Here is a 24,485-nt window from a genome sequence, read left to right on the forward strand (position 1 = left end):
GATTTATCGTATGTAGCTAAAGATAATGCCAAGACATCGCGGGATAAGCGAAAGATGAAGTCTATTGATGACTAGCCTTATTTTGGTTTGTGCTTTCATGATTCAGTTTCAATACATAACTCATTAATGTTAATTTAAGTAAGGTAATGTTTAAGTTCTTTGTCTCGTGAGAGGTGAATATACTTGTGTTATGTTGAAATGGTGAATATGATGAAAATGTGATTCAATATATGATTGGTATGTCAAAGCATGATAACGATATGAACATGATATGAAAATGCTATGTAATTAGTAAATGACATGTGAACTTGTATACATTGATATGATGAATTCTCTATTAAACAATCTTAGATAGAGTTCGAGTATAGTTGGCATACTATAAGATTAGTTATACGAGGATTTCTTTGGTTTAGACCTATGAGGCATGGAGCAAATATTGCTTCAGGCATACTGATGAGGTGTTAGGCACACAATACTTCAATCTATATTGATGCGGCACAGAGCGTATATTACTTCAGACATATAGATGATGTACTAGATGCAAATCATATTAGTGTGATGGTAGATTGATCTATGTATCTATTTTGAGTACATGTTCGATTACCAGGGGCCACAAAATAATCTATGAATGATTGATTATCCATATTCATGTGTGAGTAGTTTTACTTGGATAGATTAAATGACTACAAAAACAAATGACATGAATGATAACATGTAAAAGATCATGCGATTTGGATATTACAATATCTAAAGGTCAATGATGTTATGATACAAGTCAAGCAATATGACAACTGCTACAGTATAAGGGCTTGTATCGGTATAAACTTGTATCGATACAAGTTAAGAAGACAAGTGTCCCTCCCCTATTTCAAGTTATTTTGACCCTTGGGACCCGAACTTGGTCCTAGACACCTCCGATCACCTAGAAACCATTTTAAAATGTTTCTAAATTGTTTTAAATGACTTGAAAATGTTTTTAATCAATGGAAATGATTTGATTTGAATGGATGATTGTTTGAATTACTTGATGAATGTGAAGTAGAAGTTAGTTCGAGTTGCTTCAGCAACAAATGTGGTATTTCACATTTAGATCTGGTGATCAGATTATGTGTGGGGTGTCACATTAAGCGCTCACTATTAGTTAATAAACAGCCTTTGGCTACCAGCCAAACGAATTGTCTTACACATTGAGGTCCATGGATTTTCCAAATACACTTCCACTTATCATCTGTTAGTTTCCAAGAGTCACACATAACCCTATCATATGCCATTGCCATCGAACAATTGCCATTGGTCTGGTCATGCCACAAACATAAATCAGGGTTGGCACCCTTAGAGGGAGGTGTCATAGTGGCAATTTTGATAGTTGTTTGATAGTTGATTTAAGGAACAAAACAACTCCAATTCCAACCACCTCTCGAGGCCACATAATTAGCCACACAACTAGAATTCTTCATTTCAAAAGGAATTGCGAAATGGATTACCAAAGGTCCCATACCTGACACCTAGCTGTTTTCCCAAAACTTAAATACTCGACCATCCCCTTACAACCTAATGAATACTATCACGTAGCACATCCCAAAAGTTGGACAAAGACATCTAAACAAAAGAAGGAAAGGATTTGGTCACAAACGCTGGACAACCAAATTTAAGTTTATACTTACTCCTTAACATTTGAACTAATAAAGCATCCATGTTAGAAATAAGTTGAAAACCAAGCCCAAATAAGAAAAAAAAAACTTAAAAATCACCCTTTTTTAATAACAATAGATATTAGTCTATAAATGTTGTCTTTTTATTTTTATTTTACTAGAATTGTGACCCTCTATGTCGAGGTTTTAAATTTTCTTTAATTAATATATAAAATATTTTTAAAATATTTTTTAATAAATTATAATTACTTGGTGTTAGTCTCTTTATTATGCCAAAATTTTGGATTAAGCCCTTACACTTTACTTTTGACATAATTTGATCCCTTTAATTTTATAATACCATTAGTTATCCTAAATAACTTACACTTTTAACTGTGCCAATTAAAATAACATTGTGTATTTTTTTTAAAATCACCACTTCTAACTAAATAATGGCTTAATCACTTTTCAACTAATCATACTGTCAAAATAGGATGTCGATAATGGTAAGAAAAGAGAGAAACATAGAACACACAAATTTTACGTGGAAAGCTTTTTGGGAAAAAAACCATGGGCAGGGGAGAAGAAAGTTCAATATGTCGAATTCGAATGATTACAAGGAGTATAAACTGCGTCTATTTATAGGTTGAGAAAACCTTATTCTAATCAACATCTAATAGAAGTAATGCAATAAGGTTGAAACACCTTATTCAAATAAATATCAAACAGAGAAAGTAAACTTCTATATAGATTCTTCTTGTGCAGCATATACCATATCGCGGGGGCCTCCGACCCCCGCACCACTGATTGCAACCCCAGTCCAATATCTTGCTTATTGGGGATCCACGATGGGCTGCGGCCCTCGACTTTTGTCCTCGTGGATCCCCCTATCTTGCCACCTGTATTTTATTTTAATAAGAATTTGGGTCACAACTCTAACACATACTAACATAGTTTTTTTTGTCAGAAAGAGTATGTTTAAGGAAAAACCACCTCAACATTTTACTTGAAATTATTAATTTTTGACACCATTTTTTTGATAAAACGGGGTCGACTTGGATTTTAAAAATGAAAACGAATATGGGAGTTGCCACCAATCCTTTTTGATGAGTTGTGATTGGGCCACCTTGAAAAGCGGTTGTTTTTAATAAATAATTTAATTTTATTAAAACAACGATTTTGGTTCGTGAAATCCAGAAAAACAGGTTCGGGAGTCGGTTACATACGAGGAAGGATTAGCACCCTTGTAACATCCAAAATTGGTACCTAGTTGATTAATTAATGTCTCAGTGTCGAAGATTGAAAACTTTAAAGAGATTTTAAATACGACCCTTTATTGAAATGTTTGAAAATTTTCGAGAAAATGGCATATTTCACGTTAATCGAGAAAGAGACTTATATCCAGTAAGTCAGGACACAATGTCTTGAATTCTCAATGCGCGAATGAATGCCAAAATTTACTTATTTTAAATGATATTTAATTATCTCAAGCTTAGAAAAGGGATCATGTCCAGTAAGTTAGGACACGATCTTTTCTTAATTCCCGATATCGTTTAAAAACTTGAGGAAGAAAAAGGGATCATGCCCAGTAAGTTAGGACACGATCTCTTCTTAATTCCCGAGATCATTTAAAACTTGAGTTTGAAAAGATTCGTGTATTTAGATTTATTGTGAAAATCGAAACCCAGTAAGTTAGGGTACAACCTTCTCGAATCTAAACACGAGATTTTGCTTATCCAAAAATCATAATTTATGCATTGAATAAAATTAATCTAACACGAAATGGTAGAAATGAAACACGGTGTCAATATGCGTAATAAAACAAAAATGAATACGATGATGTAAAAATAATACGAGCAATAACAACGAAAATAAGACAAATAAAAGGACAAATCAATAACATACAAAATAATAGGCATATATATGTGTGTGTGTGCATAAATATATAAATTATAAGATAAACAAAAAATATATATACGTATGTATATATATAAATTATATAAAAAAAATGTGTACGTATATTATAAAAATGTATGCATGCCTATATATATATAACAAAATTTTGGATTTAAAAAGGTGTAAACGAATAAATAATAATAAATGCTAATACAAAATTAATGATGATAGTATTAATAATATTTAAACAATTAATTTAGTAGTAAAATGACTACAATAATAGATTGGGGATTAAATTAAAAATAAACAAAGTTTTAGGGTTGAAATTAAAAAAGAAGTACAAAAAGGACTAAATCACAACGCGCATGAAAGGAAAAGGACCGAAAAGCCCTCGCTGATCAAACTGCATCGTTCCAGTGAGGCGCGTGTGCATGGTCTAGGGACCAAATTAAAATAGAAGAAAAATTTTATGGCTAAAATTGCAAATATATGAAAAAACTACATTGAAAGCAACTCAAAAGTGGAGGGACTGATTGCAAAATAGACCCTTATGTGAAAACACGCGGATCCTACTGGCGGGTTAGGTCGGCTAGATCGGGTTAGGCCAAAACGACGCCGTTTTGGGCGTTTTGGAGCTGGGCCAAAACGGCGTCATTTTACACGCCTATAAAAGTATAAAAAATTTCCAAAAACATAATTTCCCCTTTTTAGAGAAAAAAATAGAAAATGTTCTCACTTCCCTCTTCTTCTCCGGCCAAGGGTCCGGTCATCGCCAGTCGCGTCGTCCGTAGGTCGTCAGCGCCGGCGCTGCCGTGTGCGGCGGTTGAGAAGCTAAAAAGCTTCCATTTTTATATCGAATCGTCCCTCCAACTCTCCGAACACTCCGACATCGTCAAATAGGTAAAAAAAATCTTTTTTATTATTTAAGGCTTCAAAAATAAAAATAAAGAAAAGAAAAAAAAACAATCACCTTTAAAAAAACTGACTTCTGCTTTTATTTTATTTCTCTTTGTTTTTTTTGTGTTCTTTTAAAAAAAAAACCCTTTCGTTACAATGGTTTATAATCAGTTTTTATACCGAAATACAAAATCCTATCTTTTCCCCCTTGTGCTGTGGTTTGCTTTCTCTTTATTGTTTGTAGGTAACTGATGCGGCAAGTGGGCAAGTGGCAGTGTCAAGTGAAGCAGGTGGTGATGGGACGTACCGACGGTGGCGGCAGAAGGGTCTGAATACCCTAGGTGCGGCGCTGTAACACTAGGGTTTGACTTGTTCTTTTTTCTGATTTGATGCTTTGGGCTGTTAGGGTTTGGGTAGTTGGGGTTGTATTTGTTGGGCTGGTAGGTTAGTTTGGTGGGTTTAATTATTTTGGGTTTTGGGCCCGGGCTAAAATTGGGCTTGTACAGCTACCCCTCTTTGCTCATTGTCATGTAACAAGAATAGAGCAAAGACCAAGAAAGGTCAATTTTACCCAGCCTCGCCGATTCTGGACCTGTTCTAGTGCTTCTTTTCTCCAAGTAGCTTCATTCCAGTCCACTGTGTCTTCTTGAGTCGATCCACTCCACTGCAACTTCAAAAAGAGATATGACTTGTGCCTTCAATCCACTCTGCTGTGACTTTAGGGGGTGTGGTTTGTGGTTTTAGTCTGTTCCATCTGTTTCATGGAAATAAGGTTCATCAGGGAAGTAAGATTCGCTATTGTAGCTTCAATCTGTTCCACTGCAACGCCAGACCAGCAAGATTAGCCGTTGTAGCTTCAATCTGTGCCATGGAAGTAAGGTTCGTCAGGGGAGTAAGATTCGTTGTTGTAGCTTCAATCTGTTCCACTGCAACGTTAGGGAGGTAAGATTCGCTGTTGTAGCTTCAACCTTTTTAACTGCAATGCTGGGGAAGCAATATTTGCTGTTGTAGCTTCAATCTGTTCTACTGTATTGCCAGGAAAGTAAGATCCGCTGTTGCAGTTTCAATCTTTTTAACTGCAATGTCGGGGAAGCAATATTCGTTGTTATGGCTTCAATTTGTTCCACTACACCACCAGGAAAGTAATATCCGTTGTTGTAGCTTCAATCTTTTAAATTACAATGTCGGGGAAGTAAGATTCACCATTGTTGCTTCAATCTGTTCCACTACACCACTAGGAAAGTAAGATCCACTATTGTAGCTTCAATCTTTTAACTTGCAATGTCGAGGAAGCAAGATTTGCCGTTACAGCTTCAATCTGTTCCACTACACCGCCTAGGAAGTAAGATTCGCCGTTGTGGCTTCAATCTTTTTAATTGCAATGTCGGGGAAGCAAGATTTACTATTGTAGCTTCAATATATTCTACTGCACTGCCAGGAAAGTAAGATTCAGCATTGTGGCTTAAATATTTTTAATTGCAACATCAGGAGTATGAGTAACTCCATTGATCTGCTCTCTGGGGAACATGACCTGTAAAGTCTATTTTATGAACCTATTTATGCCTAGTGATTAGGATGTTATGATCAGAATGAATCAAATGCTCCTAACTAGGTGTGTATGAATGAATGTAAGATGAAAATGATCCCTTAATTCTTGAGTTGTTATTGCTTATTGTTTAATAAGACTTTATTGCCAACGCGTCAGAATGCTATCTTGTCCGGTTGGTAATGCTCATATCCTACTTAACCGGCTTGCCCCTACTGTAATCTTCAATGTCCGATCCACTGTAATTTTCAAAGTTCAATCCATTGTAATCTCTGGGGATATAAAATTTGAACCATCTTTCTTCCACTGAGTATAAGATCTGGCTCTTTCTCAATCCTCTCTCACTGCAATTCAGGGATACAGGATCTGAATCTCTTTGGTCTCCTACACCATTCCCAGGGTGTTGTACCAAATGTTTTTGCACAATTGTAGTACTTTCTCTTCTGAGAAACCTTTTCTTATCACTCGGTGATCATTGCTTGTTTGTTCATTGAAGCTTTGTCACCAACACGACATTTTGTCATTTTGTTTAATCTATGTTTGGACAATAAAATCCGAAAGGATAGTCTTAATTTAGACTTTTCCTCCTTAGACATTTCGACCTTTAAACTTAGTGTGTTTCAAACAATAGTCCTATTTCAGGCTCCTGTATTATTTAGAAGCTTTTAGAGTAATATGCAAAACTCCTTTTGCTTGAATATTAACAACCCATTAATCTTTATTTCAACGAAAAATGCTTGATAAAGATTATCACAGTGGACAAGATGAAATTTTATTGAGAGAAAAACTCTAAACAAATAAATTAATCAGGATAGTAAATTTTGTTAAGATTCAGAATAAATAAGATGAAAAAGATTATCACAATGGACAAGATGCAATTTTATTAAGAGCAAAGCTTGAAATGAATAAATTATCAAGGATAGTAAGAATAAAAGAGGAATTGATTAGGAACTCGTATCTTGAAAAAGAAAGAAGTATTCCAAGACAGCAAATTCAATATAACTAGTATGAAGATTAGGTGCCCCAAATATCGCAGCTTGAACTTCTCTATACTAACTCTTTGAAAGACCATTCTGAGTTTGACATGTGTTTGGGAGATCTACATGACTTTGTCGATGCCCCAAGACGTCGCCTACCATTTCCTGTTGATTCAGGTATAACAAGATCACCACATGCCCCAATCTGATCAAAATTTGAGCTGCCCTTTTCGGGTTTTCAACTTAAATCCCCTTTGGTCTCAAGGTGCCCTTTACGGGTTTTCACCTTGGCCTCTCCCCCTTTTTTTTAAAGCGCCCTTTACGGGTTTTCACCTTAGTCTTTTTTAGGACTCAAAATACCCCTTTACGGGTTTTCACTTTGGTCCCTTTCTCTTTCCTCAAGTGAAGTGTTTCTTGACTGAGTCTGAGTTTACAGGATTTGACAGGTTTTTACCATCCATCTCACTAAAAATTAAAGCTCATTCAGAGAAGTTCTTCTTTACAACACAAGGTTCTTCCTATTTGGTATTCATTTTTCTTTAAAATCCTTTTGTATAAGAAGGATCTTTTTCAACATCAGGTCCCCCTCGTAAAATTCTCTAGGATAAACCTCTTTGTCGTAAGCTCGCATCATTTGACCATGATTGATAGCTCTTAACATTCCTTAAACCAATGGGCCAGGTGTTGCCCCGACAAAGGTTCTGGCCGACGTTTGATGAGCATAGAGGGTAAATGATAACTTCTTTATACCAATCTTTACCAGTATCGGTCCTCTTTCCCACGATCCTTGTTTTATTTTTCTTTTTGGCTACCTATGGCGTTTAATCTTTGAACAGACTACAAATTTTTGACATTGTCTTTTTTTGGCATTCTTCATCGGTGTCTGATCTTTTTTTTTTTGAAATTAGAATTTAATGACTTCGACCTTGTAACATTGATATATGAAGCTATTTTCACCCTCTTAGTGAAGTAATCGAAGACAACAAAGATGAATTGATGCTTGCTAGAAACTTTTGGCGATATCAGCTCAATGACCTTCATGCCCCACATAGAGAAAGGCCATGAAGAGATAAAGGAGGCACATAAATCTTGTCTCTATAAATTTGGCACTTATGACATTTCTGGGTATAACTGATGTAATCCCCTTCCATGGTAGACCAGTAGTACCCATATCTCATGATTTACTTGGCCATTGCAAAACCATTAACATGTGTTCCTTAGACACTATTATGGACCTCTTTCCAAGATTTTCTTAGCCTCAATAGCGTCCACACATCTTAGTAGCTCAGGCATACCTTGATACGATTGTACGAAATCATCTTCGAATTCTTAGAATGACGTTTCACTTTGCTTCGATGGCGAGACATGATCCAATCTCTTTCTTTTCTCCTAAGCTCATTGTCCACTGACTTTTGTAAGGTAGGATTTATTTTTTCATCTTGTTCTACCATCTTCAAAAAGTCCGGAGATAGGCTACAATCTATGTCATCTTCAAAGTAATGAGATTCTTTTAAACACATGTCTCTCTCAAAAGGAAATTTTGAGTCTGTAGCAGTGTCACTCATGTCATTAATATCTAGGGACCCATTGTAGGTACAAAAGAATATACAAAGAATGTATAAATTTATGAATAATTGTTTGTATAGTATGGCTGTGAATGAATAAATGAATGATTTGGAAGAAAATCCAAAAGAATGAAAGAATCAAAAATGATTATTTATAAAAGATGAAAGAATATTGACTCAAAAAGGATCACAAAGAAGTATTAAAATAATGACGTTCAGACATGAGCCTATTTCACAAAAGAGTTCTTATTGCCTCTAGGCTAAAAGCAACAAGTGTATTCTGAATATTACTCTGAGCAAGCTCTAAATACTACAGGGATTTCTTCTGCAGTCCGATTATTCAGAACACTCCCAATTTATAAGGGCGAATATCTAACAAGGTCCATTTTCAATTGCGTCTTCATATATGGCATTGATGTGAACGTTTCCCAACATTTCTTCATACATCGCATTCACCCCATTATCAATATGATTGGGTAGCGGATTTTCTGCATTAGATGAGTCATCAAACTTGACAATGCCCATATTGATGAATCTTTCAACTAACTTTTTGAAGGCAGTGCAATTTTTTATAGAATACCCTGTAATTCCCGCATGATAGTCGCATTGTGCATCCGCGTCGTACCATTTGGGGTATGGCAGTTGTAAAGGCTTCATGTAGAAAGGGGAGACAACATGTGCGTCAAATAAACTCTGATACAGCTTCCGGTATGACATTAGGATTAGTGCAAATTGGGACTTCTCAATGTTTTGCTTTGTGCCAAATTCTTGTCTTAGGGGGATCTGATGGCCAGTAGTAACCGTCCTTGGCTGGCTTGCGGTAATTGGCTTTGAATAACCCTCATTATACTTACTCGCATTATTCACCTCATTTTTTCTTTTTCGGGGCCTTTAAAGTATTGGTTTGGGAGTTTAACTCACACCCTTTACATTTGTAACGATCTTCAAATTGTTTTGAGAACTCTACTCTCGCCTGTTTTGTTTCCGCTAGATCATCAAGGACTACAGGATTAGTTAGATTGCCCCTAAGATTGGAACCTAAGCCTGTCGCGAAATTCACCGGTGTCGAGGTACTGGTCTGGTATTGTGGTCGGATGTTAACAGTTACCCTTTGTGGATATGTATTTGGTTGTGCTTGGATGTTTATTGGGGTAAAGCCTGAAAAATGAGCAGGGTCTTCATTATCATCTCCAAAGTGGACTGTTGGGTTTGTTCCTTTTTCTAACCCTCTATCCAATAACTGGGTTAACTGGCTCATCAGATTTCTTTGGACTTCTATCAGTTGATCCCTCATATCTTGTTAAAATTTGGTCAATTGCTCTTGCATCTATATTTGCATTTGCTCTAATCTCTCCAACCTTTGGTCCATTCCCTTAGTTTCTGTTCGGGTAGCGCAAGGGTGTTGGTTTGGTAGGTTGGTTTCCATTGACTCTGAAATTATTTTGTTTAATTAGGGTCTTTTAGTGAAATTTGATGCATGCAATAAAATGTAATGTAGATGCATGAATGCAAAAAGACGTTGATTCTGATTCAATTTTATTTAGAAAACTTTACTAAAAAACAAATTTCTTTACATAAAACGAATGCATGTACGACCTTGCCTTCACACTCTAAGAAACAACATCGATCCTTTTCTTCACCCGGATGTTAAAATGAATATCACGAAATGCCACTACTAACTCCTTCTTACTTTATCCTAGTTGTGATCCATCATCTGCCCATCCTCGTAATGCTCATCAGCTTCTTTAAGGAAGTCGGAATGTGGGCGACCCTCAAATAATTAGCTTGAATCTTTGGGCCACGAAGTAAAGTCATGTACTTTTCCATCACCCTTCTTTTGCTATGTTTCTTGGGATATATTCGGGCAGCCATATTATCTTTCACTTTATCAAAAAATTCGTTTTCCATGACAAGCTTTCTAATTTAGTAATCAAATTTGAATCAACACCTTCTTTCTAAGATGAAAAATGCAATGCAATCATAACCAAAACAAAGCGAAACAGGTTAGTACAAAGCAGAAGCAGACAAGAAAAATAGAGTACATATTCGGGTAACCACTAAGGGTTTGAAGTGGCTCTAACTAGGGTGGGCTCCTAAGGTCTTCTACACGTGGTTTGGTTCTAAAGCAAATGTACTAAAACCAGCAGATTCCTCGATCCTCACCTATCACAGGCTCATATAGACCGAGTTCAGTTCAGGGGAATACATTTCCCTATGGCCATGAGGAGATGAAAATCTCACGAAGACATAGGTACAGATGTATCCCGGAAGCGATTCACTATCCTATGCGGAGGTGAAAACCTCACGAAGGCGTAGTTTCTCACTCCCACTTAAAAGGGTGTGACCAACGGTCATGCAATGTAATGTGTAGAAAGATACCGAAACTTAAACTAACACAGCAATTATAAACTACAATGATGAAGATCATAATAAAGATGGATAAAATGTAACGAATGGATTGTATATTTAAATTAGGTTTTCAATCTTTGACAAAGAGATAAAAAATAATCAACTCGTGGCTTGACACTCTTATTTTGAGTCCCCAGTGGAGTCGCCAAGCTGTTGGCACCATTTTTTTGATAAAACAGGGTCGACTTGGATTTTAAAAATGAAAACGAATGAGAGTCACCACCAATCCTTTTTGATGAGGTGTGATAGGGCCACCTTGAAAAGTAGTTGTTTTTAATAAACAATTTAATTTTATTAAAACAACGATTTTGGTCTGTGAAATCCAGAAAAATAGGTTCGAGAGTCGGTTATATACGAGGAAGGATTAGCACCCTCGTAACGCCCAAAATTGGTACCTAGTTGATTAATTAATGTCTTAGTGTCGAAGATTGAAAACTTTAAAGAGATTTTAAATACGATCCTTTATTGAAATGTTTGAAAATTTTCGAGAAAATGACATATTTCACGTTAATCGAGAAAGAGACTTATATCCAGTAAGTCAGGACACAATATCTTGAATTCCTAATGCACGAATGAATACCAAAATTTACTTATTTAAAATGATATTTAATTATCTCGAGTTTAGAAAAGGGATCATGCCCAGTAAGTTAGGACACGATCTTTTCTTAATTCCCGAGATCGTTTAAAAACTTGAGGAAAAAAAAGGGATCATGCCCAGTAAGTTAGGACACGATCTCTTCTTAATTCCCGAGATCGTTTAAAACTTAAGTTTGAAAAGATTCGTGTATTTAGATTTATTGTGAAAATCAAAACCCAGTAAGTTAGGGTACGACCTTCTCGAATCTAAACACGAGATTTTGCTTATCCAAAAATCATAATTTATGAATTGAATAAAATTAATCTAACACGAAACGGTAGAAATGAAACACGGTGTCAATATGCGTAATAAAACAAAAATGAATACGATGATGTAAAAATAATACGAGCAATAACAACGAAAATAAGACAATGAAAAGGACAAATCAATAACATACAAAATAATAAGCATATATATATATGTGTGTACATAAATATATAAATTATAAGATAAACAAAAAAAAATATAAGTATGTATATATATATATAAATTATATAAAAAAATGTGTACGTATATTATAAAAATGTATGCATGCCTATATATATATAACAAAATTTTGGATTTACAAAGGTGTAAACGAATAAATAATAAATGCTAATACAAAATTAATGATGATAGTATTAATAATATTTAAACAATTAATTTAATAGTAAAATGACTACAATAATAGATTGGGGATTAAATTAAAAATAAACAAAGTTTTAGGGTCGAAATTAAAAAAAGAAAAGCACAAAAAGGACTAAATCACAACACGTGTGAAAGGAAAATGACCGAAAAGGGAAATATTCCCTTGCTGATCAAACGGCGTTGTTCCACTGAGGCGCGTGTGCATGGTCTAGGGACCAAATTAAAATAGAAGAAAAATTTTGTGGCCAAAATTGCAAATATATGAAAAAACTACATTGAAAGCGGCTCAAAAGTGGAGGGACTGATTGCGAAATAGACCCTTCCACAAAAACAGGCGGATCCCACTAGCGGGTCGGGTTGGTTGGATCGGGTTAGGCCAAAACGACGCCGTTTTGGGCGTTTTGGAGCTGGGCCAAAACGGTGCCGTTTTACGCGCCTATAAAAGTAAAATTTTTTCCAAAAAATCATTTCCCCCCTTTTCAGAGAAAAAAAAACCAAAAATGCTCTCACTTCCCTTTTCTTCTCCGGCCAAGGGTCCGGTCCTCACCCGTCGCCACCATGTGCGGCGGTCAGAAAGCTAAAAAGCTTTCATTTTTACGCCGAATCGTCCCTCTGACACTCCGAACACTCCAACGTCGTCAAATAGGTAAAAAAAAATCTTTTTTATTATTTAATGCTTCAAAAATAAAAATAAAGAAAAGAAAAAAAAACAATCACCTTTAAAAAAACTGACTTCTGCTTTTATTTTATTTCTCTTTGTTTTTTTTTAAAAAAAAACCCCCAATTACAATGGTTTACAATCGATTTTTATACCGAAATACAAAATCCTATCTCTTCCCCCTTGTGCTGTGGTTTGCTTTCTCTTTATTGTTTGCAGGTAACTAATGCGGCAAGTGGGCAAGTGGCGATGTTAGACGAAGCAGGTGGCGATGGGACGTGCCGACGGTGGCGGCAGAAGGGTCTGAATACTGTAGGTGCGGCGCTGTAGCACTAGGGTTTGACTTGTTCTTTTTTTTTTGATTTGATGCTTTGGGCTGTTAGGGTTTGGGTAGTTGGGGTTGTATTTGTTGGGTTGGTAGGTTAGTTTGGGGGGGGTTAATTGTTTTGGGTTTTGGGCCTGGGATAAAATTGGGCTTGTACATTAATCATGTTAATTATTTGGACTAACTAAATCATTACTTAATCACCTTCTAACTAATCATGCTAACATACATATTTTTGTTGGAATGAGTATATTTAAGGAAAAGTTCACTTTAATGTTTTAACTGGAATTATTAACCATGTTAATTATTTAGATTAACGAATTGTATTATAAATGTAGATGAAAAATGTTTCAAATTAATTTATATTGACTAACTCTCAAATCCAAGTATAATAAAAGGACCAAAGCCACAATTTGACATAGTAAAAGTAGATGAGAAAATTATTTAAATTAAAGTATAAAAACCTCAAATATAAATATAATAAAAGGATTAAATATAAATATAATAAATTGAATCTCACCCTCTATAAAAGTGGAGCAAATAAAGTATCAACAAAGTTTAATATACTAATACTTGGGGTTGGATTAAGTTTGTGAGTAAAATAATCACATCACTCATTGGCAAAGCATGAATGTGATTATGATATGGTTTTTTTTCTGAAGTATAACTATGTTGGAGTTGATAGCATCGGTTAGAATACATTTATAAATGATTATATAACATTTAATCATGTATATATTTTTGGACATATATTTTCAATGATTTAATAACTTAAAAATCCCACACATTATTATATATGTAAAATGTAAATAGAAGCTACATCATTATTTCATGAAATAACATCATAGAGAATGTGATAGCAGAGTTCATTCTCAGCAATATATGTGAAACTAATTAGGAATCAAACTGTCTTCAATAGTTAGATGGAGGTGGAGGTATGAAAGGAATGGAAGGCAAGCTGCTGCTGGGAAGTGGTGGAAGAATAGTGATAAGCTTAGGCTAAGATGGTGGGATTGTTGGTAGCTTTGGGATTCAAGGCAATATAGGAGGAAGTGGTGGAATTGGTACGCTGGGAAGTGGTGGAAGAATGGGGGTAGGGTTAGGAAGTGGTGGAATTGGTACTGGTACTCTAGGAAGTGGTGGAAGACTGGGGGTAAGGTTAGGAAGTGGTGGAATTGGGAATCCAGGCAGTGGTGGAAGAATGGGGGGAAGTGGTGGAATTCGTAATCTAGGAGGTGGTGGAATTGGTAAAATAGTTACTTGCTGAAGATTTCGAGCTGCTAGGCTAACCTCCATGCTTGAAAAACCCAACAAAATGAAACAAGCTAATAAAATGAAAACGTTGGAACCTGCCTTTTTTTTTTGGAGAGATGAACTAAAGATTGAAGATTTGAGTTGAGGTTTGCATTGAGGAAAGCAGGATTGCTTTTCAGGTATTTATAGCCACATTTGAAAGACTTTTTTAATTATTTGTTTGAGATATTATTCCCCTACTTAGCATACTACCTTTTCTCACCCATCTGTCATCACCAACAAAAAAAAGAAGAAGAAGATAAATTAGACTCATCCTTAAACTTAAAAATATTCTGAATGAGTCCATTTGTCTAATGTTAGTTAAAAATTAAATGCTTTTAAATTTTGTGTGAACTATATCTTTCTATTTCCATTTACCTAATGCCAGTTAAAAAATAAATATTTTTTTATATAATGAGTGTATATTTGACTTAAGTATGTGGCGCTCTATTAAAAAAAAATTAAATTAGGTGGATCAAATTTAAATATTAGATAACTATACATGTTGGTACTTAAACTTGGCTTTAGAGTTCAAATTGGTATTTAAGATTTTTTGTTGTCCAATTAAAGGTTGAATTTAAATTAGATAGTTGAACTTGATTTCTTAGTTCAAATTAGTGCTTAATTATTTGAACCCAAGCTTAGATACTAAAATGTTTGGTATAATATTAAATTAAAAAAATTCAAGATGTAAATACTAATTTAACATTTAAACTAGTTGCCCCATACAGCTACAATGGTAATGATAGAAGAAAAGTAATTGAATGGGATTAGGAGATGAAGGTCCTAGTAAAGCCACCTCTAGAGGTATGAGAGTTGCGACCACTCTATAATTGAATGCTACAAAAATGGTTATATCTAGGAATCTTTCGCCATTAGCTAATAATGGAAATAGCTATATATCACTTAAAAAACAATAATTCATATTTTCTTGAAATATATTCAAAAAATTGAAAAATATAAAAAATATCATTTTTCTAAAAATCCAAAAATTTATGTGAAATTATATAAGAATATCAACAAATTCAGAAACTAAAAGATATGGAAAGCTTTAAAGTTTTTCCAAAAAGATAGAAATTTGCAGAAAATTAGGTATTTAACATTCCAATATTTTTATTTCCCTTCTTTCCTGATTGGAGAAAATATGAATTAGGTGACGCCATCGTTAACAATTGGGGCAAGGTAAGACACGGTTGGAAACTTCAAGTAGGTGTAATTTTGGGGAAATATTACATTGTTTAATAATGAATATTGACATGATTTACCCTGAGTTAAATCAATTATATTTTACTTATATTTTCTATACAAATTTTATACAAGCCTAAATTAATCATATTCAATCATATCAATCTCAATATTTTGAATAAGATAATAATATTTTCTTAAAACTATAACTATATAAAGTATTGTAAAAATAATTATTCAATTATACAGCTATTTTATTTGTATATACATTAAATTTATAAATAATTTATAATTATAATTAACATAACCTTCTCCATCATTTAATTAAAATTTGTTGAACTTATAATTACAACAACTTTCCGTGAAGAAAAGAGAGAGACACAAATACAAACTAATGAGATTAAATAAATCTCAAATATAAAATATTCTTCAATAAACATCACAGATACAATACATCATTAATCAATCTCAAAAGAAACAAGAAAAGAAATTCATAAATTAAACAATAAGAATATAATATAACAATCCATTATTTAATAAATTCAAAAAAAAATCACATTTATATTTTAAATTTTATTGGTCTAATTTTAGATAGGTTTATAAACTTCAAATGATTTAAAATATTAGTGTCACGCCCCTAAATATAGGAAGGTTCATTGAAATGAATAAATAAGAAATGTGTTGACACCATTTTTTTTTATGAAAACGGGGTTGACTTGGATTTTGAAAACGAAAATTAAAATGACAGCCGCCACCAATCCTTTTTGATAAGGTGTGATCGGATCACCTTGAAAAGTGGTTGTTTTTAATAAACGATTTAATTTTATTAAAACAACGAGTTTGGTCCACGAAATTCAGAAAAATGGGTTCGGGAGTCGGTTACGTACGAGGAAGGATTAGCACCCTCGTGACACCCAAAAATTGGTACCTAGTTGATTAGTTAATGTCTTAATGTCAAAAATTGTAAAATTTGAAGAATTTTAAAAATACGATCCTTAAGTTTTTTAAAAAGAAAACTTATATAAATCAAGTTACTCGTTAAGACCCTCCCATTTCAGAAAGAGAAAACGTCACGCCCAATGCGTTAGGGCACGATATTTTACCTCTTCAGAAATGAGCTTGTCTAAAAACTTACACAATAAAATTTTAAAGGGCATTCAATTGTTTAAGTCATGTGAAAAATTGCAACCCAATACATTAAGGCACAATTTCTCAAAATATTAGACATTGAATATTGCATTTATTTTGAAAAATCCTCATATCCAATGCGTTACGGCACAACGTACTGAATTCTCGATAATGAGCTATTTATTTATGTTTTTGTTTTAAAGAGCACCCTCGATTATTTAGATCCAACGAAGAAAATTGGAACCCAATACGTTAGGGTTCAATTCTCTCGAAGATCCCAAATACCGAGTATTACTTTTATTTTGAAATTTTCCGTTTTTGATAAATCCGAGTAAAAATGGATGCAAAATAATGATAATGATGATAATGTAAGTAAAATAACACGAGCAAAATAAAATATAAATAAATAATAAGACTAATATAAATACAATCGTGCAGGCGCAATAACAAATAAGAAACAGATAAAAACTAAAGCAAGAAAAATAATAATAACATACATGTAAATAAATAACTGAACAAAATTAACAAAATTAAAAAAATATAAAAGATATATTTATACATATATGTATAAAATTATGAAAATATTAAAAACATATGCATGTACACATTTTTGAAGCTATTATACATGAAAATATATGTAAGTATATATGCACATACATGAATACGTATAGAACCATCATCAAATATATAAAAGTATATATATATGTAGGTATATATGAATCACAAAATTTAAAGAATAATATATATAAGATATATATTTTGGAAGTATAAAGAATATGTAAGAATTTATATATACATACATTTATATATGAAAATGAAATATATAGATATGTATGTAGGTATGTATAAATATTATAAAATATAAAAACATATATGTGTACGCATATATATAAAAATATATATATATACATATATATTATGAAAATAAAGCTAAAAAAAAAAAACTAGTTAGTGTATTAACATAATTGTAACGACTAAATAAAGGAAAATAATAATAATAATAATAATAATAATAATAATAATAACAACATTAAAATAATTAACTAAATAATAAAAATTGCTAAAAAAAAGATTAAATCGAAATAAAAACGAAAATACTGGGCAAATTCGAAATAAAAAAAACGAAAAGGATTAAATTGCTACACGCACCGAAAGAGGGAGACCAAAACGATAAATAAACCAAAGCCCCAAAACGCAGCGCTGCAACGGACTAAAATGAAACAAAAGGAAAACTATGTGGCTAAATTAAAATAAAAGAAAATAATGAAAAAGGGCCAAATTGCAACTCGTTGCAAAGTCGGAGTGACTACGCGCGCAAATATCCCCTTTTAAGAAAACACGTGGATCCTCCCCCAGGGTCGGGTCACCGAGCGGGTCAGGGCCAAAACGGCGTCGTTTTGGAACCTGACCCTAATGACAAAACGGCGCCATTTCGTTTAGGGTATTTAAACCTAATTTTTCCCAAAAAACCTAATTTCAGCCACCATTTAAAAAATAAAAATAAAAAAATTTCTTTTTCTCTCAAAAATCCGACTTTTGGGGTAAAATTTTTTACTTTCTCTTGATATTTTGCGCGAATATGAATTGTTTTTTTTAAAAAATATGTATAAAAATAAAAATGAACGGGTATAAAAAAGAAAAGAGATGCGAAACTAAAATCACATTGGAGTGAATCTGTTTGTTTTTTTTTAAATCTGTTTTTGTATTATTTAAAAGTGTTCTTACAAAAAATCTAAAAAGGAACCCCCTAAATTACAGAAAAATTTGGCTTTTATAGTCGATTCTCCCCCCTCATTCTTTGCTCTGTTGGTTTTCTATTGCTTGCAGGGACTTGACGCGGTGCATGTGGGGTGTCGGTGGCAAGTGGGGTGATGGAACATCCGACGGTGGCCGTGGCTGCTGGTGATGCGACTGGTGTGCGGCGGCCAAGAGCTAGGGTTTCAGAAAAGCTGAAACCCTAGTTTGATTGTTGGGGTTGGGATTTTGGGCCAATTGGGTTATTGGGCCTCGAGTTTGGGTTTGTAATTGGGTTAATTTATTTTTTTTGGGTTTTATGTTTGGGTTTATTGAATATTGGGCTGAGGGTTAGTGGGTTAGGCCTAGGTGGGTTGGTTTGGGTTTTGGGCCCCGGGCTAAAATTGGGCTTGTACAAAATGAATTAGGTTTAATGGCTAAGTGTTAAAGAATTCACCTTAGAGACTTAAGTTCGAGTTCCCTTCCTTCCTTTTTATTTTTGGTAACTTGGTTTTAGGGTAAAGTCACACTCAAAATATATACGACTAGGAATTAAGAATAAATAAGAAATGGGCAATAGGTCCAATGGTTAAGTGTTAATCCCCTATCTTAGAGATCTTAGGTGTAAGTTTCCTTTTTCCCCTCCCATTTTTCTTTTGGATTTCGACAATAAGGGGAAATTTGCTGTGCCACCCCTAGGGGTTTCAAACCCGAGCTATTTAATCATTCTTTTCCCATTTGGATTAGTTTTGCTTCTTTTCAAATTCTTGTAAAATTTCTACTCATATTATATTTCTCTTATATTTCTTTTCTTTTCCTTTCTTTTCATTGTAACACCCTAAACTCGGTCGAATAGGTTCGACCTAAATTTGGCGAGCTACATTAGCCACCGAAGTGACTTTCCATTAACTCCCAATCTAACCTCTAACACACCACTTACTTGCAACGTATATTATGATAAGTTATATCATAACAACGGTATAATATAATACATATAATGTAAATCATGCAAGCTTAAAACCAATGTAACACCCCAAACCCGGCTGAGTAGGTTCGACCCAAATTTGGCGAGTTACATTAGCCACCGAAGTGACTCTCCATCAATTCCCAACCTAACCTCCAACACACCACTTACTTGCAATGTATGTTATGATAAGTTATAGCATAACAGTGAAATAATATCACATATAGAATGTAAATCATGCAACCTTATTAAACAAAATGAGGGAACGGTTCGCATGTTAATTACTACGTAAGGCCACGTAGTAAGGTTATCGCACCTAAGGGTTCACAAGCATATAGGGGGTCACAAACAAACAAAGGTCGCAGAAAATAACACTTCGCAAAAAAAATTGGCTCGCGTATGATGTTAATACATATTTTGGAAAAATTGAAAGAATGCGACATGGTACTCATGCTAGGAGAATTAAAGAAACATCAAAGTATATTCATGCAGAGAAGAAATTAGTAATAAAGGTTTAACTTCATGGTTCGCAAAATATTAAAAGAATAAACTTAAACTTTAGGGAAATCGTTTCATTAACAGAATCATATAATGATAAATCTAAACCCACATAAATAAAACCCCATCACCTATTTCCTTAGGTTCGCATTATTTGTTCAGAGATAGCCTCGCTATTGCCATTGGCGACTTACTTACCTGCAAAGTAAGAGAAGAGTGGGTGAGTTCATTGCGAACTCGGTGAATAATCCGGAATCATCAACGTATGATTAAAATACAGAGTTTAAAATAGAAAGAAGACTTAGTATGAAAAACTATTGTATCGCGTGTTGGGTTCGCAGTGAATGCTAGGTTCGCAGTGAATGTGCGAGACCCAGTTTATAGAACCTGCTTGTCATAAAATCATATAAGTTTGAAAATAGTTTCGCATGTACTTACTGAAAATCATACTTAAAAACTTAGCTTGTTCTTGTTTGAAAATGGATATTTTATAGAATGAAACATGCTCACATACTTATCTTATCGGAATGGCTGAGGAATATAAAATATGTTCTTGCACTTTTCTTAACTTACTTATATTATCTTGTCTTATTTTGTTGGATATGTGGATCTCTTTATAACGCCTCAGAATGACTCAAAGAGTCCTTAAGATGTCCCATAAGTGTAACATAAGCTAAACACTCTCTTGTACACCAACATGTCCCATTGAATGGAGCATAGCTTGGCGTTCCCTTATCTCTCCACATGTCCCAAAGCCTCAATGCCCAAATCACAAAACTTATTGGTGAGTACTCACAATCCTTTGGTATACAAATATATCCAATATATAAGCTCACAAAGGCACTCGTATAGAAACTTAGCACATAGAGCTAGCAAAAACATAGCTTATAGAACTGTACTTTTAAAACATGCTTTAAAACATAGGCTTGCATAGGAGCGTGCGTAACACATCTTTAAAACATAGCTTAAAACATATCTTGAAAACAAATTATCAGAACTTTTAAAAACATAGTTTTATAGGAAAAAAAACTTACTCTTGGAACTTAGTTTTAAAAAAAAAAGATTCTTAGAAAACATAACAGTTCACACACAAGTTACGAAACCTGAGCATTCATACTAAAAAACATGATAGTTACCACACTTATGGCAATTCTTAACCACTCATCGATAAAACTGAAAATTTAAATGAGTTTTGCCTTGCCTTTATCCTTGCTGTAGATGGTCTGGTTGGTTCGTAACATGCATAAACACACAAATTACTTCAATAGACAAAACTTACGAACTTCACACATGCAAGCGAACCTAGCTTTCTGGACAATAAACCCTAATAGGAAAAATGCTTACCTTGGTTGCTACGAATTTGGTTCAGAACAAAGACTTGACAACAAAATAACGATGAAAGAATTTTTCCTAAAATAAGGATTGTATTTATAGGCACTAAGTATCTTAGTGATCTTAAGATACCCTATTTGACTTAGGAACCCTCTACGGTTTAAAAGAAGGTTACGTGCACGAAAAGTATCCTAGATACACAATATATTTATTTCCTAAGTTTAGTCTAACTTGACTTTTGATTGGCGAACCCCTAGTTTGAAACTCAATTGTTGAACCCCAGCTCACTAAACAGATTGGCGAACACAACTTTCAATGAATCTAGCGAACCTCTTACCACATCATTTGGCGTGCAGCAGTTTGCTAGAACACTGGCAAACTCCTTACTGGTATCCCCTTTGGTGAACCCTAGTTTGCTGAAACACTAGTGAACCCTCACTTGTAAGGTCAAAACTTCTAGATCAGGTTTCAGGATGTTACAAACACCATATTTTTATCATAATTGTTGTTGATTATTTTTCTTTCCTGAATCAAATCATCTTTCATTAAATTATTTTTCTATTAGTTTTGTAATTTTCGTCAATAGCACCTCTATATTTGCCAAGAAACAAACCGAATTTAGGTGAATCAGACCAAAATAAAGTGTGAAGAACATCAACCGGAACTGTGGTGAAAGGCGTGTGTCTTTTCCAAGTGAATCAGTGGTGATCTGTGTACGATTAAGGCCACATGGGCTATGCATGTGGTCCACCAACTACCACACAACCATGTGCACTTGTAGATTTTAGGGACTTCATGAACCATACGGCCTCAGCCAGTTACACGATCGTGTCTTTCCTGCAAGGTTTATCATTTTCCACATGGAATCATGCTGTTACATGACCGTCTAACCCTTACACAGGGTCTTACCCTTCTCACATGGCCTGGCCATACAGCCGTGTGACCCTGTTTTACAGTTTTGACCAAAAATTTATCATATGTTCAATTTAGTCCTCGTTTATCCCTTGAATTATTTTAGAGTTTTCATTCACTCAATTAAGTCCTTGATATTGTGTTTATTCTAGAATCTGTGATTTAATGACTAAATTCCTATTTTTATATTGTATGAGATGTGAATATTACATGCCTACTGTCATTGTAATACTGATAAACTATTAATGATAATACTGTTACCACCCTATTGAGTACATGTTAAGCATGTCTACTGCTAATGTTGAACTGAATACATGATAAGCATGTCTATTATTATTATTTTTTGTATTGTTCTATTACAAAGCATGCCATATTGCATTGCATGGGGTGGGACGATATGTATGGAGAAAGGGTGACAGTTTAATAATCTGCAACCCAGTGGTGGCTCGTCCACAAACCCAATGGCAGTTTATCTGCAAATGTTTTAACTAAAAATACTGGTTGTTTATCCGCAATTTTTACAACGAAGTGGTAGTTTATATACAAATCAGTGGTGATTTATCCACAACTCGGTGTGTATCTGGATGAGTTCTGGGGAACTCATAGTGTGGTGTGTAGTGAAGTTGGGTAAGACCTTTTCTGATAAACTGAAATTGCATTGCCATTCATAAACATGTACATACAAACCATGAATTCTAAATATTATAGTGAAGTGTTGAATTGGAAAACCGATATTGTGAATTGCTATACGATTGTGGTTATTCTAAGAATTGTTATTTCGTATGCTTTGACCACTATGTTACACCGATTTTCTTGTGATATGACTCACATTGAGCTTAAGTTCACCCCCTTTTAATTTCCATCTTTATAGATAACCCACCAGGTTAGGACATAGACACAACATCTGGAAGGTCTTGGCTCAGATAAATTTTTTTATTAAAAGTATTTTAGACTTATTATTATTTCTATTATTTGGAATTGTATTGTTTTATTCAAACTTTGGCACGAGACTTAAGTATTGAGTTTATTTGACATGCATGACATTTAATTTGAATATTAGGATATTGAAACATGGATTTTAAACTAATTATGCATGAAATTCTGGTTTCTCCATCATTAAAAATATTTTGAATATCATTTTTCCGCTACGATATTATGAAAATAAGAATTTGAAAAAAGTAAATGAATTGGAAATCAACTTTTACTAAGTAAACTTTAAAATCCATTGTTTTTTGGAAACTTTTATTTTTTAGTGAAAACATGATTACACGCAAAGTTTTTCTTCAATAATAAGCAAATGTTTTAAACAACTGTTTTATAAAAACTCCGATAGTTGTAGTAGGCCATTTCGGTAGCCAATGCAATCTTTTGAATTCAGTCTTAACGTTTAGGTCGAGTTGAGGAAGTTACTATTAGCAACTTAACATTAATTTGAACATTAAATGTTGGTCCAAACTTGACATGAAATATATTTAGAATACATAAATCAAAAAATTAGTAAGTTGGCTACTTGGGTTAATTTATTGGTTTGACACAACATATCCTATAGTAATTCAATGGGATTAGAACATCCCAACTCCTAGTTGATTTAATTGCTAGGTTATCTAAGTCCACGCTTGCAATTATTGCTTAAAGCATTTGTTTAATAAAATCTTAAATTCCAATGGAGGTGCTTTTTCATAATATGAGGTAACCTAAGAAAAAGGAAAAAGTTGAACATATTGTTAAGTTAAAATTGAACAACTTAAGGCAAAGTGTACAAATGGAGTGTCATCATTCAAATCGGTCCTTCTCTTAATTGTCATAAGCCAATTAGGTAAGCCAGATTCTTTTAATAAAAAGTAAAGATTTCATGGCATCCCTAAAGCATTGCAAATTTTTTGTAAGCATTAAAATGGCATTAGTTGGTACAATACTGGTATTGATCTCTATATATTGCTTCGGTTTTGATCAGTACCAAATAGTTTATATTTCGTTCAATCAAAATTTTGTTATGTTTGATTATTTCGGTGTGTTTCGACCTATTTTGGTCAATATCGGCTTGTACTAGCTAGTATAAAATTTGATGTTTTAAACTAAATTTTAAAATTTTTTAATCTTAATTATTTTAATTTTGGCTAAAGGGTCTTCAAAGCCCTTGAACATTAAAATTTCAATCAATTAAGCCCATCACAGATTAAAGTTAACGATCAACCATGAAAGAGCAACAATAGCCATTATGAGCAATTGTTTTCACCACGTGGCATGTTAGACTGTACCACGTGACGAAAT

At 33.8% G+C, this 24,485-nt stretch overlaps 1 protein-coding gene across 1 annotated transcript; it reads left to right on the plus strand.

Annotated features, from left to right (window-relative positions):
• Positions 1–4,253: 4,253 nt before the first annotated feature.
• LOC107907727 (uncharacterized PE-PGRS family protein PE_PGRS24) lies at positions 4,254–14,435 on the plus strand. Its single transcript, XM_016835053.1, has 5 exons — positions 4,254–4,292; positions 4,669–4,727; positions 4,831–4,864; positions 13,063–13,169; positions 14,192–14,435. The coding sequence occupies exons 1-5, from the start codon at positions 4,254–4,256 to the stop codon at positions 14,433–14,435; spliced, it is 483 nt and encodes a 160-aa protein (XP_016690542.1).
• Positions 14,436–24,485: the final 10,050 nt, after the last annotated feature.

The sequence above is a fragment of the Gossypium hirsutum genome, chromosome D02 (assembly GCF_007990345.1).
Source record: "Gossypium hirsutum isolate 1008001.06 chromosome D02, Gossypium_hirsutum_v2.1, whole genome shotgun sequence".
NCBI lineage: Eukaryota > Viridiplantae > Streptophyta > Magnoliopsida > Malvales > Malvaceae > Gossypium > Gossypium hirsutum.

Bases quoted from the DNA above. Each gene is read 5' to 3' on its own strand.
- LOC107907727 (XM_016835053.1), top strand. From the start codon at position 4,254: ATGTTCTCACTTCCCTCTTCTTCTCCGGCCAAGGGTCCG. The intron at 4,293-4,668 runs GTCATCGCCAGT...TATTGTTTGTAG, and splicing joins CTTCTCCGGCCAAGGGTCCG to GTAACTGATGCGGCAAGTGG. The intron at 4,865-13,062 runs GTAGGTTAGTTT...TATTGTTTGCAG, and splicing joins GGGTTGTATTTGTTGGGCTG to GTAACTAATGCGGCAAGTGG.